The following is an 18,040-nucleotide window of genomic DNA, read 5'->3' as shown; positions in this document are numbered from 1 at the left end:
AACGCATAAGAACTGTACCATCAGTGAAGGAAGTGCCTTTCCCAGTATTTGTACATGCTGCAACTGGTGCAGAATAACTTACCATGTTTTACGTCAGATACAATTTAATTTCTGCTTTAAAAGTTGCAGAGCATATAATCACAAGACAGCTGACAGCTGGATCCATCTTGCCAGCTAAGGTAGAATTGAGGAGATTGATGCAACCAAATGAACATTTTCTATCTTTAAACAGAAAGCTTCTCAATTGTTCCCCGTTCCCTCAGGCACCTAGAGTTCTCATTTAGTCCGTGTCCATGAGCACCTACATCTGAGCATGTTGTGACCTACCTTATGCCTGCAGCCCAGTGGGGCATAAAGATTTAAAAAACTAAAACCATAAGTCATGGACAATTTCTTTGAAGCAGCTGGGGAAGACATCACTTTTGATTAAGACCTTTATGATTAAAAAATATCCAAGAATTAAGAAACCCAGATGCATGAGAAAATTAGCATAGCACTGAAATTCCTGTCTCCCACAAAAGTATGCTGACAAGATTGAAACTCAGCGGAACAAAGGGAGATCTCCTCCTTTCCATTAAAGGCATAAATGTAACTAAGAGTAAACGGCCTAAGCTGTGAAGTGTAACAGTATTTCAAGTATTGCTTTCAAGCCAATTCCTCGGGACCCCATGTAGTATATGGGTGGTTTTAGTCTACACTGAGGGTATGTAACACTTCTTGTGCAGTGCGTGCAGTACTTAGGTGCCTAACAGACATACCCAGATGCCAGAAGCCCAATAATGGAACATATATAATAACTAGGAAACGTTTTCTTCTACATAGTCTTAAATGCTTTTTTTTTTTTTTTTTTTTTTTTTTTCTCCCTCTGCTAGTGAATGTAGCGGATTCTATTGGTGTAGAATTCTTTTGTTCTTCTGAAAGTAGTACTCTACAGAACAGAGATCCATCTGGAAAATCTTAATCTTAAAATAAGAATTCTATATATGGAAAACCATTTTGTTCTGATGCTGCCATCTTGTGTGTTTTCATATGAAGTACTACCCAAAAATGCCACATGATCTGGTTGGGTTTTTTGCCCCTTTCTCCCAGTTTTACCCCCAGCAGACGATCAGTGAACAGTTAAACTGGAATATACCTCTGCTGAAGTTCCCTGCATCGCAGTCTTTCTAGCAGGCTTTGTGCAAAGGACAGACACTAAATTTCCAAAAGATGTGAAAACAAACAGCCTTACATTGTCACTGCAGTAGTATTCAATTTTAAAGAACAAACAGATGCATTTAAATCCAAGTTTTCTTCCACTGGCATCAGTGGGAACATTACCAGCACAAGCATACTTTGATAGGAGAAGCATCTGTAGCTGTTCAAATTGTAGATTTTGGAATGTTAATTGATCAGTATAGTCCCAGATGACTAACTCTGCACTTGCCACAGTTACACCTGCCACCAAATTACGATATGGCAGTCACTAATGAAGGTGGACAATTAGACTTGTCAATAGAACAAATCCTATTGACATACAGTCTAGTCACTGGTACCATGAAGTCATTTCATTAATAGAACAGCACTTACTTGGTGATCTCAGTTGCTTATTTCTAACATACAATCCAAAATGTGAAAAATATTGAAAGCCTTCTCATAATCCCTACTTTTTCTTTGCAGAAAAAAAAAAATCTGGATTGTTTGAACAAATCACCAGAACACACGGAACAATCATTGGCATAACATCAGGGATTGTTTTAGTTCTTCTTATCATTTCAATTCTAGTGCAAGTAAAGCAACCTCGCAAAAAGGTTATGGCTTGCAAGACTGCTTTCAATAAAACTGGCTTCCAGGAAGTATTTGATCCTCCACATTATGAACTGTTTTCACTGAGGGACAAAGAAATTTCTGCAGATTTGGCAGATTTATCAGAAGAACTTGAAAACTATCAGAAAATGAGACGCTCTTCAACAGCTTCCAGATGCATTCATGACCATCACTGTGGCTCTCAGGCCTCCAATATAAAACAAAGCAGGACAAACCTCAGCTCCATGGAACTTCCCTTCCGCAATGATTTTGCACAACCTCAGCCAATGAAAACATTCAATAGCACATTCAAAAAAAGTAGTTACACTTTCAAACAAGCACATGACTGCCCTGAGCAAGTCATAGAAGACAGAGTGATGGAGGAGATTCCATGTGAAATCTATGTTAGAGGAAGAGAAGATACAGCACAAGGTTCATTATCTATCGACTTTTAATTTCCTAGTGAAGGTGGTATTGGTGTACATAAAGGATGCTTGTGTATAAGGACAGTGTATATATTAAAAGTGTATGATATGCAGCGTGTGAGATGCACACACTTTTAGCCTATTATACTTCATTAAAAAAAAAAGTCTTCATAACTCACTCTTGCTGAAAAACAGTGGACTTCCTCTCACTTTTCCAAGCTACCCATTCAGCAAAGCAAAAGACAGTTTTTGCATGGAAATTTGAAGTTAAGAATATTGGAGGAAGAACAGCCACTATCATATAGATCAGCAAAAACAGTGACTACTATTCTCCTCTTCATATCATTTTCTCTTCTTTAGATGTCCGCTTTTCAAGGCAATTTTAATACCTCAGTTACATAAATAAAAGTAGTTAAGCATACCATATGTATGTCAACATAGGTGTCTGATTGTATTTGTCAAACTGAAAGAGAGTTAAGTGCCAGTTAAGACTCAAGAATTACGTTACAGCCATCTGTTTCATCTTGCCTACCATTTTATATTGCCTTTAATTATCAGTTCCTCACTCTATGCTTTGTGAGAAATAGACGTAAAGGATTACTGCCTCTTTAAAAGATATTGAGCTATATTAATTTGGGAATATGATCTTTGCAGCTTGCCATTAAACACAAATAAGTACTCACGTTATTCTAAATGCAGTCTTTCAAGAAGACTTAGCATTTTAAAAGATTCTGCCATTTATTATAGATCCACGTGACTCCACCGATTTCACAGCTCTGTGGTTAAAAAATAATTTTGTTCCTGTGTTTTCCAAGTGTTTACATGAACAGACCTTACTGTACATTTCTCTTTTAAAATAGCCTTTCAGTCCTTATGCAGCCAATCTTCCCTGCTGAAATCGCTGATGATACTTTAGCTCATCTCCTGCCTCACTGAAAAGAATTGCTGAGATCTGTGTGATCACAAGGTATACGAAGATAGTGGAAACAAGGAGAAAGCAAAGCAACTCTTATTAACCTTTATGGCTCCCTTCCCGTGCCCCTTGTTGCCACTTGAAAACTTGCATATTTCACATTTTTTAATGGTGGTTTGGACCTAATTTTAACATTTTTACAATATAGAATAGATTTGCAAATATTGTAGTTCTCATTGTGTTTTTTAGACTTTTATATAGTTTGATACTGTACAGACTATTTATTAAATCAAAATCTAGCACCTGTACAACAGGCTTGTTTCACCGTCCATTTTAGCAGCTCTGAATAACATGCAGTGGCTGCTGTGTACCTTGCAGTTTGCCAAGCACACGCAGTGTGACTTCTGCATTAGCTTATAGTTTATTCCCTGATTTGTTTGGGTTCATTCTGCTATTTTGTTCACAATAAACCTTTTACTAAATGTGGCCTAGCAGCTTGCACTAGGTATGTCCTTTATCTGTGTATGTAAAACCACATTTACAGTGATATGTTTGTTGTATTTACTACACTCCAAAAAGTAATATATTACTCCAGCAACTGAAACCTCTTTTCTTTAAGAGCTGAACAGTTATAACGACTAATGGCCAAAAAAACCACAAAACAAACAAACAAAAAAACTTACAAATGTTTAAAAGAAAATGCAAAATCTCATAAATGTAAGAAATTGATTGGAGGTGGGTGAGCTGATTATCCTCAATACTTCCCAACTTCAAAATTAAGCCTGTCATATATCTAGAAAGTACATAATCAGAAGCTCATCCATCAGACCCCTGTGACTACATCCTGGTCTCAGCCGTTGTGCTTCCTTGAAACAACCACAGAGGGCGTTATTTCTAGATGCATTTCGTGTCAGAAGACAAATGTTTAGAAAAGAATAATAATAATAAAATCTAGTTAATTTTGACTCAACTTTTTAAAAAATATTTAATTAAAACATTTATTGACAAATTTAATTTACTTCTAATTACTTTCAGTAATAAATATGTCATTATTACCTACGTGGTACAGAATGTTATTTGCAACAGACTTCATTCCACGTTCTTAAAACAAGAAATGACCCATGTAAAACTAGTATTTATGTCCATATTACTCTAGTAGTGCTAGGTTTGCATGATAAAGTTTCCTTTTTAAGGCATATTTGTCCATGTGATAAAATATTGTGGTCCATATTCTTTCCTAAGTTACATTATCTTTGAATAGTTCACTTGTAATAGTAAAATAAAATTTAAATAAATAATTTTAAAAATCCAGCAGCCCTGCAAATTGAAAATCTGTGGAAGAACATAGGAAAAGCACTACTGAAGAATTTTCAAATCACCTGAATAATGTTGCAGACTCCATAGCAACTTTCTGGTGGCACGGTCAAACTAGGCAAACTCCCATGACCAGTTACATCTTGTGAGTAAGGTTTTCTGCTAACCTCAGGCTCAGCTCTCCCAGCTTCACTCTCTCCTCTTCCTCACTTTCTAAGTTATTGTCTGTGTGTGTGTAGCTTATAGCATAAAGCTGAGGTCCTGCTGTTTAGTTAACATCTGCTCCTGATTCCCAGTAGAGTGAGAACTCTCCTGGAGGGAGATTTGCAGTATTTCAGTAATAACAGACCAAACCCGTACTGTGGCAACAGGTGTACATTTGAATAGATCTGAGAGGGAAACCAAAAGGAATGATGTCTTCTATAGACTTTTACAAATAAAAAGGACAGGGAAAACAAATATCTATTGCTGCTTGTTTTATTTGAGGTAAGGGGGAAATAAACACTGAAACCCAAAAACCTGAAAGGAAAACCTCACGTGGTTACTACATCAAAACAGTCACACATCCATATATTTCATCTAATGTTAGATTAAGCTACTTGCTCTGCTTTAAGAAATGAGTGGTGACCACTAGAGTCAAAATTTCATTTCCAGTAGAATCGAACTCCTTTTACTACAGAGAAAATAAATGAGTAAATGAACTGCTTGGTATTACTCAGTACAGAAAGCTGCTACTTTCAGCAAAAGAATCCCATAGTGGTTTTGAAGACTCAATCCAGTTGGAGTTGAAGTGTTCTTTTAAATTCCTTTTTTGGTGTTGGTGAGAAACACCACCCTTCCACGTGCTTACAGTATCTGAGCACTGTGAGAGCATTTCCACTGTCTCCACATCAAATCCATACATTTCTAGGAGCATTCTGATTTGGCACTCATTTGTATCCACATCCCCTATTGCACGGATTGCACATAAAGAAAGATGCATGCCCTGGCTATAGAGACTGACCAAGAAACAGTCAACAGCACCAGGTGTGTTCTGGTATTTGTAATTCATTTGTACTTTTTATGGTAATGACACAGACATCAAACTATCCAGCGTGAAGCATTTATTTTTATAAAAGGTGTAAAAGTAAATCTATGGGTGACTTGAAAATAAGTGATGGAGAACCATGATCCTAGGAAGCTTTTTAAGGAGATGCCTACCCTTATAGATATGACAACAGTGGTACAGGAAACTCAAACTTAACACTGTTAAAGACTGAAGTGCTTCACCAAGAAGTATTAATTTGTCCTTAAAATGCATGAAATCATCTTGTATAGGTATGATGACCCTCGTAGTACACATAAATCATAGTGGTACATGATGATGATTACTGTCTATTCTTACTGAACTAGTATAAAGAACTCATGAAAAGAGCTGTCATTGACTTACTTACAGAATTCCTTGTCACGTAAACACTTAACAGAATTTAAGACATTAAGATACATTTTGTTTTGGTTTTTACATGGCACAAAGAATTTTCTGTATCAGCAGCAAATCGCTGTGACTTGAGGAAAAAAGGATTTCCTTATTTTCAAATCAATTTTGTATTTAAATAGACGTCTTTAGTATCAAAAATAACAATAAAATTTGAATTTCCATACTAGTCTTCAGCACCTATTTTGAGAAACCAAGAGAAAATTACAACCTGAAATTGAACTACTTTATTCATATGGATATACTGAAAGTTGTTTACTGATTAACATCCCTATATGACCAAGTTTCTGCATATCTATTCACAGTAAAATTAAATCAAATCAGTATACTGTTACATGTTCTTCTTTCAAAGTTCTGCTATGAGCCTTAATATTTCTCATAGATATTCTCATTTTTATAGAATGCTTGTCAAAACACAATTCTTAATCTATGTCAGACAAAAATTGCATTATATGACATCTCTGTTGCACCTCAATGTTAATTTTAAAGTCCTTTCCCTGATCCTAATTGAAAATCTTTGGCTGATTCCATGTTTTGAAAACAAGAATGTATAGTATCTATCCCAATCCAGCAATACAGAAAATAGTATGTTTAAGATTTCTGTTCCTGGGGTTTCCAATAACTATCTCCATACAGGATAAATCTCTCCTATGAATACACAAATAAATCACATGTCAGTGTGCTCTAATATGTGCTTCTGTGTCACAGTGAAACAGCAAACATACTTCCACATTCAAATTCCTTTGCTACGCTCCATTTTACAGAATCAGCTTAACAAAAATCTGTTTTCCATCTGTTTCATACATCAACAGCAACAGTCATTTATTCCTTCTCAACTTATTCCTGCTTATCTAGCTACGAAAGATAATCCACCATATATCAGATAAAACAGCTTAGTTTCCATAAGTGTCTTCTTATAGAGCCAGGCCCAGAGAGAAAGAAAGCAAGAGCTTAATGTCTTGGCACGTCTTTCCATTACCATCAAGGTAATTCAAGGTAGCATCTTTCATAGGAGAAAACCATAAAATATATGTGTCAAGTTCTACTCAAGAAAAAAATATAATGTTATAGTCAACCAAAAAGTACTTAAGAACTATACACCTCTATATGGGAACGGTTGAGTCACAGCATGAACCCCTGACTGAGCACCTGGGGAAAGGACCTGATCAGCCCTGGCAGCACAGGTGAAGGCAGTTCAGCTGTGTGACTGGAGGGAGTGGAGCCTGGCTGCACCTCTCTTAGACCTCATTTAAGGGCTGACTGCCACTGGGGAAGGATTTCTCTCTAGAGATCTCTTCCTAGTGGAGTTTTCCCCTGCAAACCTGCAGTCTTCTGCTACAGGTGAGCAATCTTGTTCTTTTCCTTCATAGCACCTTCCTGTTATGCTGGTCCTGCTGCTATCACATCTCTGTTGTAATGCCTTTCCTATTGTATTGATCTCTCCAATTGCTATGACCTCAAAATCCAAAACTATTTGCTCTTTTATAATCCTAATATTTTCTCAGTGTATGACCTCTCAATGCTACAAATATATTTAAAGGATAAACACATCACGGTTCTCTCTGAGCAGCTATATCCTCTCCCCTCAAACAGGTTTTCAAGAGGTAGTTAAAGTTTTAAATCTTATTTCATTATTTTATTAATTGATGTATAGATATTATTACTTACATCTCACAACTTCATTATCATCTACATAAAAATTGCTTCTCCCTTTTTTCCTTCCAGATATATTTATGAAGTAAGAATTATACTTTAGGTTTATCTTTAAGCCACAGCACTGCAAAGCCTAAGCATCATGCTAATTTCTGGCTTTAAAGCAGAGCTTACTTTTCACTGAAGAGTAAGAGACTATAAGGGAAAGTTGAGGTTTGCACAATTATTTCTGTAACATCAAATGAACACAGTGGAACTGGAATGAAGTAAATACGTTTTCTAGTACACACAGTGCAATACTTCAAGGCAAAATACCAGAATCAAGAAGGCTTATGTTTTGTTTTTCTAAAATGAGAAAATGTTTGTTTGCCCTGGTTATCATGCTTATTTTCCTTGTAACACTTTAATAACAATTACATTCACCTGAATTCTTTGTTTTAAATCCAAAATGAGAGACAAAATACCACTGAAAACTTCTGAGGAATGTTTAACTCACCTTCCAATGCACTCAAATTACTTTCCAGGTAATAAAGCATACAATCCTACTTCAGCAATATGTTAGCTGCCCTCACTTCAATGAACACCCTCAATACTCCTAATAATTTGGACTATACCGGATGCTAGTACCAAGAATTTACTGGATAGCATTCTCAATTACTATATGAATACTACATAAAAGGACTACTTTGTGATTAATGGGGATGTAAAAGGTAGGCAAACACTCTTTAAAGCAATTATGAGAATAAGAGATTCTTAGACAAGTCAATAAATCACAAGTCTCTTAAACATTGTAATTAATCTTCTATTTGTAAAGAACAAACAGCCAATGTACATAAGCAGTACTACTCATTACTGGCTCTCCCACTGTACCTTTAATAACCCAACAAAGCAATTGAAAGTCTGAGGTGAAGCCAAATCATTTAAATTTTTTTCTGTAGTAAAGAAAAACAAAGTAGCAGAATGAAGATATTTGCTTTGCACTTACCAGGAGCGTAACTATCAAGCCATTTCATTTTCTGTGCTTGTTAAGTTTCATTCTTATTCTGGAATATATAAGTGAGCAAAAGATATCACTATGAAATGTGAGTGTAAAGTAAACTAATAAAAAAAAGCAATATATACTTAAACTCATATATTGAGTAGTTTTTAGAGGTCTGTGACTCCTAAGGTTATCATTTTCTCACAGGCATTTCTGCATTTACATCTGCTTTGACAAATATAAATACATGCACTCAAGCATTAAATCCTTGCAAGGAAAGTACAAAACTAAGTTATTTGCCTTTAAAACCAGAATGAATAATTAAAGCTGTGAACGTGGAAAGCCTTACTGCTCTGCAGTTTCCACATCTGTGTAGGAGTAAGGACAGACATTGGCATGGGGAAGCACATCTTTACTTGAGCTAGCAGAATCCTAGCATGAGATTGCTTAATGATTATTGGAATGGAAGTATTTTTACTATTTCTTACACGCACTTTAGTTTCAACTTCAGTTAGCATCAAAAAATCACATGGTTTCCAAGGCTAGCGTGTGCATTTTCTTGTTCACAGAGCAATAACAAGCAGGTGATTTAAATATCATAGAAGTGTGTTTAAATTTACGAAATACCTGTTTTAATGTCAATTTATAAAGTAATCAATAGCCACTTCAAGTACGTTCATGGGAGAACTTATATTGCTACAAGTTGTCAGAAGCATAACATCAGGATTTAATGAAAACATATAGAGACCTATAATATTCTTTTACTGCAGGTGGCAACTACTAATGTTCAATAAGACAGAGAAAAAGCACAAAACCACTTCTTTTTCAGTACTCTCTCCTCCCACCCAGGAACACAAATAACTGCTACAAACTGCTCTACGGCAACACTACCAAACAGGTACTTCTAAAGTTTTTGTGTCATTTAATAACAAATCAAAAACCCAGGGGGAAAAAAAATATGTAACTGAATTCAAAACTGGGGGTTGTGGCTCATCTTCACAGTAGTTCTAGAGAGAAACTACAGTTGCCAAAAAAAGAAAAACACAGAAGAGTCACTTGACATCTACTGTACAAAGAAAAAATATTTGTATGAATTTGCAAGCAAATGCAGATTTAGGTGTCTGCTGAGTTGAGTTACAAATTGCAGTTCAGAATGTTTGCAGGAACTGGCAGAAAGTCCTAAAGCAGGGGAAACAAGCTGCCTTATATTTGAAATACAAAAACTAGTCTTCTGGTTGCTCCGTTGTGAGGCTGCCTTCTTTAATAATGGAAGCACTGCAGGTAACAACAGGAGAATGTCTTAAACAAGTGGCAATGTTGCCTGGGGACCCTGGGCCAGGCTTAAAGAAATGTCTAACATCGTATCTCCAAGGGAAAATGAAAATACATGGCTTTGATTCCCTCTGACAGGAGCTGAAGTTTTTGAGCCTGTTGTAACACCCACAAGATTTAGTAGATAAGGAAACAGAAATCAAGGACCTACCCTGACACCTACAGTATCAGATAAGGCACCAAAGGCCTTACCAAAAGCTACACCAAGATCCATGGCTTTGGAAGCAGGATTCTGTCTCTTTCATGGTTCCCACTGTTTGAAGTCAATCCTCTATATGTCTTGCTTGTCAGTTATCCAAACTTTTCAAGAAGGAGAAATAAATCAAACTGCTCAAGTAGCTGTTTTTATAGTTATTTTTCTTCCATTCCCTCTTCCACTTTTCCCTCACCCTTCTGAGGTCTGATTTTTAAACTGGATTTTTTTCATTTCTGTTTCACTGGAGGAATTCACTACAAACACCTTACGTGTTTGTGGTAGGTGAAGTGACAAGCACCCACAGCCATGGAGTGTAGAAACAAAGTGGCTTTTTTGTTGGTTTTTTTTTTTTTTTCAGGTAAATTTCTAATCAATTATCATTACTACTGAAGTACAAATATTTGCACTCCCTTGTGACTTTAACACTGAGTAGCTGCTGATAACTGACTGCAGTTGCTAAAGCATTAAGAGCTTTTTAGAAGCATGAGAGTTCTTCAGAAAATATTACCATATTTTGCATGAGATGTGTTGAAGGGATGCAAAAAGCAGTGAATAGGCCTGCAGGGGCATCTTTGTGACAAAATGCACCTTTAGTTTTAATGAAATTTTATTAAAGAAGAGTTTCTGAAATTGAGTTAACTTCTTTTTTAGAAGTGCTAACATAAATGGAACTCCTTAGAATCCATATTAGCACAGCTGAAAACAGAAATTCCTTTTGTCTTCACCTGTGAACTTTAAGTTCAGTCTCAGGTCAGAAGCTAACTAGAATAGAGAGACAAATGCTGCCAGAGGTATGAATAAAGAAACCACTCTTCTGTTATGTAGTAAACAGAAGGAATTCAGCTCAGAATCGTTATGAGATTGTTCCTGAGATGCTTCTTCAAATCAACAGCTTCCCAAGTAGAATGCGAGGAGTGTGTGAAGGCAGGATTTCATTTTCTTTCTTTTAACCTTTATACAAGTAAACTAGGCCAGCCACATAAGCCACAGTGCTCTGCAGTGTGGCACAAGACACAGGCACAGTAAAGACAGAAACATCTATGATATAGATAGGAATATCCTCCACATTTTCTCCACTTGAAGCAAGCTGCTATGGAAAAGAAACTGTTTAAAATGGACCTTTGGATTTCTGTCTGAAGACAACTTGAAATAAAGCTATCTAACAACTTTTTTTGCACACAGTAAATCCAGGACTTAAATTGTATTTGCTCCTATTTGTAATTCCTTAAGGTTGTGCTAACCAGAAGGCTACGAAGACAGATTATCAAAGACAGCTTCTCTAACATCAGAAATGCTTCTTAAACTCCAGGGATGCCATAGGCTGTCCCATATATTGAAATAATGATTATAATTGAATCTCATCACAGAAAGCAAAACCAACTGCTTCTGAGGATTTAAGGAATGCTATCTTCTCCACAAAACCCTTTCACTGCAAAATACAAGTACTTCCAAAAATGTTCACTATCCTAGCTAGGTAGGAACATACAACAAAGTACATTAAAGAAAGATTGGACATTTTCTTAATTATTAGGATGAATCAATCCCTCTTTCCTGCTAGCTTTGGCTGTCATTTATATCTGAAAATTAATTATGGCAGTAGATGTATTACGCTGTGGCAGTAACATTTGGGTACCATGTAACATTTGGGCAATCAAAAATACCCACAATCTCCTAAGGAACTGGATTTGGATCCTCCACAAACAATAGCTAAACAGCAACTTTACTGAACATACTGAAATAATTTCCAATGCTAATTTGCACTCAAGTTAAAGATTGCCAGAGATCTCCAGATATCCAGAATGCTTTTTTGGAGTTCAATACATTATGGTAGTGATTCTATTGATTAAGAGCAAGACCTTAACATTAAGGTCAGATGTGCTTATTGATTTTTTTTATTTTTTTTTAAAGGAAGACTTAGTATGAATGCTAATGGCTAATGACTGGAATTGTAGATTCGTAAGTCCATTTCACAAATTAAATCAAAGCAGGTTCTCTGTCCCCAGCAGCTAAGTTAAATAAGCATAATGCCACATCTGATCTAGTCTAATTCTTACTGTCCTTTATAGGATTGTGAAAGAAAGTCTGTCATGAACCCTTTCAGAAAGGAAAAAATCTAAGTAGGAAAGTAGAAATAACAAAGGTTAGGTTGCAGAAGTATCTGAACAGATACTATGCAAGGACAATCACAAATTCCAATTGCATATACATTACCCACAGCATTACACTCAGACATCTAACATCATTAGGAGGCTGAGGAATGAGAGCATGTTTACTTTTCTAGAGTTAAAAAAATTGTGCCATTACTGAAATGCTGCAGTCTTCCACAGCAACATTTGTTACATTTATTACTGGCAAACATTATCTCCCATTTAATGATCTAATTTTCCTGAACTGACGCCACTGAAAGTTTCTGTCTGTAATGGCAGACTGCAGAGATATTCACATCGCTCGTGATTCGGATGATGTGTAAAATACATGAAACACCAACTCCTTTGTTTTAAGTGCTAAAACTCCACACAAGCATAGACGTACATGATTCTTCCAAAATACTGCATTCTTTAGCCTGCTATAACAGAAAACATTTAAAAAATAGCTAGGAGCGTTTCCCTGTCAAATTGGGCCCTGTGTCCAGTGACATCTACATGTAGCACACAATTGTTACATGCTCATTAGAGCTTCATGTCAGTGCCAACTCAATAAAACAAACCAACCTCAGACTGAACACAATGCCAATGCCAGGCAGCTCTGCTCTTTCCCTGCAGTACTGACAGTCATTAGAATTGTTGACCATGAAACCACTCTCTATCCTTGTCCTTTACTCCATCTCATGAAATCTCAGATACTACTGCTCTCTTGTATCTTCATGTAGGAAAAAAAAAGCCAAAACACGTTTATCCTCAAACAAACATCAGAAAGAATGATCATTTCCTGTAGCAATTATTCAAATCCCATGAATAACCTACAAATGTGTCTAGCAAATCTGCTTCACAGTTATCAAACAGCCTTTTAAGAATCTACACATACACTGTAAGATACAGGAATTTATTTTTCAAACAACCTAAAAAATCAAACAGGAGGTAAGTATTTCCCATTTTACTAGCAGCTTACTGTCAGCATTTACTACTAGTAATGTATGGATTGAATTAAAGATGTTCAAACAAGTGAACAGAGATGTTAGCTTGAATAAACCATCATACTGAACTTCAGACAAATAAATAAAGGGGCATTACTGTCACAGCTTTTGCTTTAATATGGTTTCAGTGATTAAACGAGTTATGTGAAAGACCTGGAAATACTACATACATTACCTTATCCAAAAATTCATTGACAAGGCATTTCACTCGTTTGTGGCTTTCTGTAGTTTGTTTCTAATACTCTTAGACTGCCTACACAGCTCAGAGGGACAAGAACATAAAAACATTCCTTCAAGTTCTGTTTTACTCAGGAAGAAAGACTGATGTCTCAATCACATCCTTCCCAGAACAGATGCATTTCTAAAATTCGTTCACAAGTCAGTAGCTCATGAATTTTCTACATCAACGTACATTTCAAGCTTTTAACTCAGGGGGCAAAGCAGGAATGAATCAAGAAAAAGGACATGCAACACCCACTTTACAGTTACATTATTTACTGCATCTGAACTTCTCATTCTACTAAGAAGACTGAGTAGGAGGAGAGACAAGGAAAAAACTGCTTACTTCACTTCTGTATAAGTCTTATAGATCACTTATTTCATTAGACTGGTTATAGCCTTCAGACCTGAACCTTCTATTTTACATCCTAATAAGCACACAAATGAAAGGCTTATGTTACTCCAATAATGCCAGCTAAAGCACATCAAGGTCCAAATAAATATGAAAATAATAGACTTGAAAAAAATATTTGCAGAGATGTGATGTTCCAGTAATTACTAGTGCTATAACATAGCATCAACACTGAAGAGTCTCACTAGCCTCGTATTTAATTCAAGCACTCATTGCATCAGTGGACTCAAATTAATCAGTAAAAGTCATAAATACGGGTGCACTTATATTTGAGCCTTTCAAATTCAACTATTTCAACATTTTCAAAATGATCTGTCTGCAATTTTGGAGTGTAGTTTTAAGCATACAAACAGTACTCCAGTTAAATCACAAAATAATACTGATTGGAAAGGAACACTAACAAGTCAAGCTTTTATCTTAGGGTTCATGGACTTTCCAAATCTGCAGTTCCTCACTATTTCTTGGCTTCAACACAAGAGATCAAGTGATCAATTGTTTTTTAAAATTGGCAGTCTTCATCTGTGAGAAATATACTACTACACAAGTACTAAAACTAGGAAAAAACTTGCTGATTCCAACTGACGTTTTAGACAACTATTTACTTAAAGCCAAGCATCAAGTGCTACACTGGCCAACTGTTAAAGGATTCATACCATAAGGAGAAGAAAAATATATTGTTATGGATAGGGTATTAAAATGTTGACAGTCTGCCCTGAACTTTATCAATGGCGTGGGCAATACCTGTCTCCTATAAAATTCCATGCCACTTCAGAGTGTTACTACAAATACAGAACTGGTTCTCCTTATTCTGTTCAGCTTGGCTGTACTGCACTCCAGAAATAAGATAGCACGTATAAAGTTGAAAAGAAACTGCATTTTTCTTCTTTGTATTTTCCTCTTAAGCAGGATTGTGGTGATTTGCCAAATCTTCTGTTTCAGCACAGAAAAGGAAAACAACAAAAGAGTGTTTGAAAAAACATATCCCATATATGAATAACTGCTTTACCTAGACTACAGGGAAGGAAAGACAAAATTCACAGCATGAAAACTATCTAGTTACTAAAAACATATTTTCCAGTTGATCTATATGACTGTTTACTGCAGTCTCTGGGAAAACCATAACCACTACTCTGTCATGTTGTAATGGTGCGGAACTGTTGTATGGCATAAGAAAAAAGAAAAATCTCTCTAGCGATACAAGGCATGATGTTCATAGCAAGTCTCTAACAACAGTAAAATTCACAATTTAAAGAAAAGAAAAAAAAAAAACAACCACACATCAGAAAAAAAAAATCCCTTTAAAACAATATTAAACACTGCATATAGTCAACAACTGAAATGGCAAGAAGCTAAATAGTAAGTTTTATTTATTTATTTATTTTTCAGCAACGTTAAGGCAGATCTTTAGTCAGGATCCTGACTACATAGACATTACATTTTTATGCTTTCTCTACTCTCTCCTACCCAGTTCCTGATATATAAGAAATTGAGTGCATTTCATAAATACAGTATGAAAGGAAAAAAAAAAATCCTGCCAACAGTTGAAAACACAAACAGTGCATTAGAAAAAGCCATTCTCAAGTTGTCTACTACCATTGTCACCAGAATTATTTGTGCTATAGGAATAATGTTGTTGGTGACTTCTTGGCAGCAGATTAACAGGTGTAGCAGAAATGCTAAGTCACAGCTGGAAGCAGCACTGGAGCACCTGGTGGGAAGGCAGGGCCAACTGCCAAAGGAGCTCAGGTGCATGCAACGTAACTGCGTGACCACAATTGCTGCAAGGATCCACCCACTTCCCAAATCTGTTTAAGGGTTGGCAGTGGAAGCAAGGGGATCCCTCTGGAGATCCCTGTGTATGTGAGCTCCTCCTACGGGTAAGCAGGGTTGTTGTTCCCTGTTGTTCCCTGTTGTTCCCTGTTGTTCCCTGTTGTTCCCTGTTGTTCCCTGTTGTTCCCTGTTGTTCCCTGTTGTTCCCTGTTGTTCCCTGTTGTTCCCTGTTGTTCCCTGTTGTTCCCTGTTGTTCCCTGTTGTTCCCTGTTGTTCCCTGTTGTTCCCTGTTGTTCCCTGTTGTTCCCTGTTGTTCCCTGTTGTTCCCTGTTGTTCCCTGTTGTTCCCTGTTGTTCCCTGTTGTTCCCTGTTGTTCCCTGTTGTTCCCTGTTGTTCCCTGTTGTTCCCTGTTGTTCCCTGTTGTTTTGTTTTGGGTTTTTTTGTATGTTTATGGCTGCTGTGTTTGGGTGTATCCTTACTTGCTGTAGCCTAGGACTTTGCTACCCTGTCATTATTGCTGTGCTTTCCATTGCATTATAACACGTGGTTTTCATTATTCAGGTTGTGTTTTTCTGGAGTTAACACTTATAAACAAATTACTCTTGATACTAATGTTTCCTAGCTGAGAGTATGGTCATGTAGTCTGGTTTGGGATGTAGTTCCTCCCAGTTTTAACAATAAAACAAACAAAGAAGCAGTTACAAGATAAATGAGACTTTTAATACAAAGGGGGATGATGTTAATGAGAAAAACTTCCTCAATATAAGGCTAATAAAACTAGGTGAGTTTCCTTTCCTCTGTTTTTAAAAGGAGCAAAAAAGGGGAGGAAAAAGACTGGAGAAAGAACAATGAACTCAGTTATATTTTTTCTTTAGTATTATTAAAAGAAAAAAGAAAGCTTTGTAAAAACTGTGAGCTTAATTTAAATCCACACAACTCTATAATCATTGGAATGGTCAGAGAGAATGAGAGCAGTTAATTACTACCTTGCTATTAAATGGAGGTACCTCACTTAGCTGGCCTTAATGAATTCTGCTTGTTTTTTCCAGCTTATGTTTAGCTTTTTTCAGGTTAGAATAAGTAGTATGTGAGCACTGGGGAAATTTAGATGGCCACTAAGTGTACCTAACAATTACTACTGTGAAACTAATTACAGAACTTCAAGTGGTATCTTTGCCATTCTAGCTTTCCTTCTCTCTTCTCTCCTCCATATCTCCCACTGACTATAGGTGCAGACAAATTATCTATACTACCATTAACTTCAAAGTGAAATATCTTGCTATAAAACAACATTCTAAAAGCTTTCACTGGATGGCCAGGTGTAATTGCCTCCCTATAGGTGCCCCTGTACAACAGCACTCAGCACAGGACTGTTCACTCTGTTCCCAGCTGTGTGCTTGGTGCAGGCAGTCTAACAAGAACTAGCCCAGAATACAAGGCTGTTTGAGTACAGCACTGTCTGGGAGCTGCTCCATGATGAGGCAGGAAAGGACTGACAGCACACAGAGTGAGCAGTCACTGTTTAGGTAGAAGGTAATAGCTCCAGCAAGGTGGTGATTTTTAGGTTACGGTATTGAACAAAACAGGTCTATTCCCTGATGAAACAAAACCCACAACTTTTCAAGAAAAAAAGCATCACAGTAATGGATTATTTAAAGCCTCCAAGAATGCTTTGATGGAAACTAAGCAGAAAATTGGAGAAAATGGAAACAAAGATTTCATTTATACCTCTGGCTACGAAAGCAGATTTAACAAAAAAAGAAGATGAAAGGCTCCATGTTTTGTTGTTGCTTATCCAGAACCCCAACAGGAGGGAAAGCTCAAAAGCCAGTGCATTCATTTTCCTTTCATGGAGGAGGTGGACTACAGTGGAAATTCTAAACTCTATAGATTATCTCTCTGTAGAAACTACATAAATAGCTCAGAGAAATGGAAGTTAGACACAATCTGCCTCCCCTTCAACCCCCTGCACTTTTTTTATATTAGATATGATTTAGTGTTTTCTGTAAGTAACTAAAGTAAACTAAACTATCCTCTAAATAATACTGGATTAGCTCACAAGCTATGGACAACTATGAGATGTTGTGATATTGTGAGCAAACTTTACTGGTAATTCCCAAATCTTACCAATATTATTGATAAGACTATAAAATTCCCCAATCTTATTAGTTTGAAAATTCTTCTGTATAACTCAGATCAATCAAAGCTGTCTCATGCTCCTTTATTCTCCCTTCAAATATTAACTTTAGAGATGAGAATGTTGCCTTCTGTTTTCACAATGTATAATGTATCTATCCAGACTATTCACTGTGGGGGGGAAAAAAAAATGCATCATAAACTCCAACACTAAAATCCCAGGGCTGCTCAGCAAGTAATGCCTCCTATTTTATTTTATTATGCTGGCCCACAATATCAGAGGTGGATGGTGGTGCTGT

General features: G+C 36.5%; 1 protein-coding gene across 2 annotated transcripts in view; it reads left to right on the top strand.

The window, feature by feature from the left end:
- Window positions 1-8,567, top strand: part of NETO2 (neuropilin and tolloid like 2) — a 32,370-nt gene extending 23,803 nt beyond the window's left edge. For both annotated transcript variants that reach the window (XM_048958760.1, XM_048958759.1), the window contains one exon: window positions 1,660-8,567. In XM_048958760.1, the coding sequence (XP_048814717.1) occupies window positions 1,660-2,240 (581 nt within the window). In that variant the 3' untranslated portion in view covers window positions 2,241-8,567. The remainder of the gene's footprint in view (window positions 1-1,659) is intronic.
- The last annotated feature ends 9,473 nt before the right edge of the window (window positions 8,568-18,040 follow it).

Source organism: Lagopus muta, chromosome 12 (genome assembly GCF_023343835.1).
Source record: "Lagopus muta isolate bLagMut1 chromosome 12, bLagMut1 primary, whole genome shotgun sequence".
Classification (NCBI taxonomy): Eukaryota; Metazoa; Chordata; class Aves; order Galliformes; family Phasianidae; genus Lagopus; species Lagopus muta.
The sequence above is the reverse complement of the archived record's forward strand: the minus strand, read 5'-3'. Positions and strand labels throughout refer to the sequence as shown.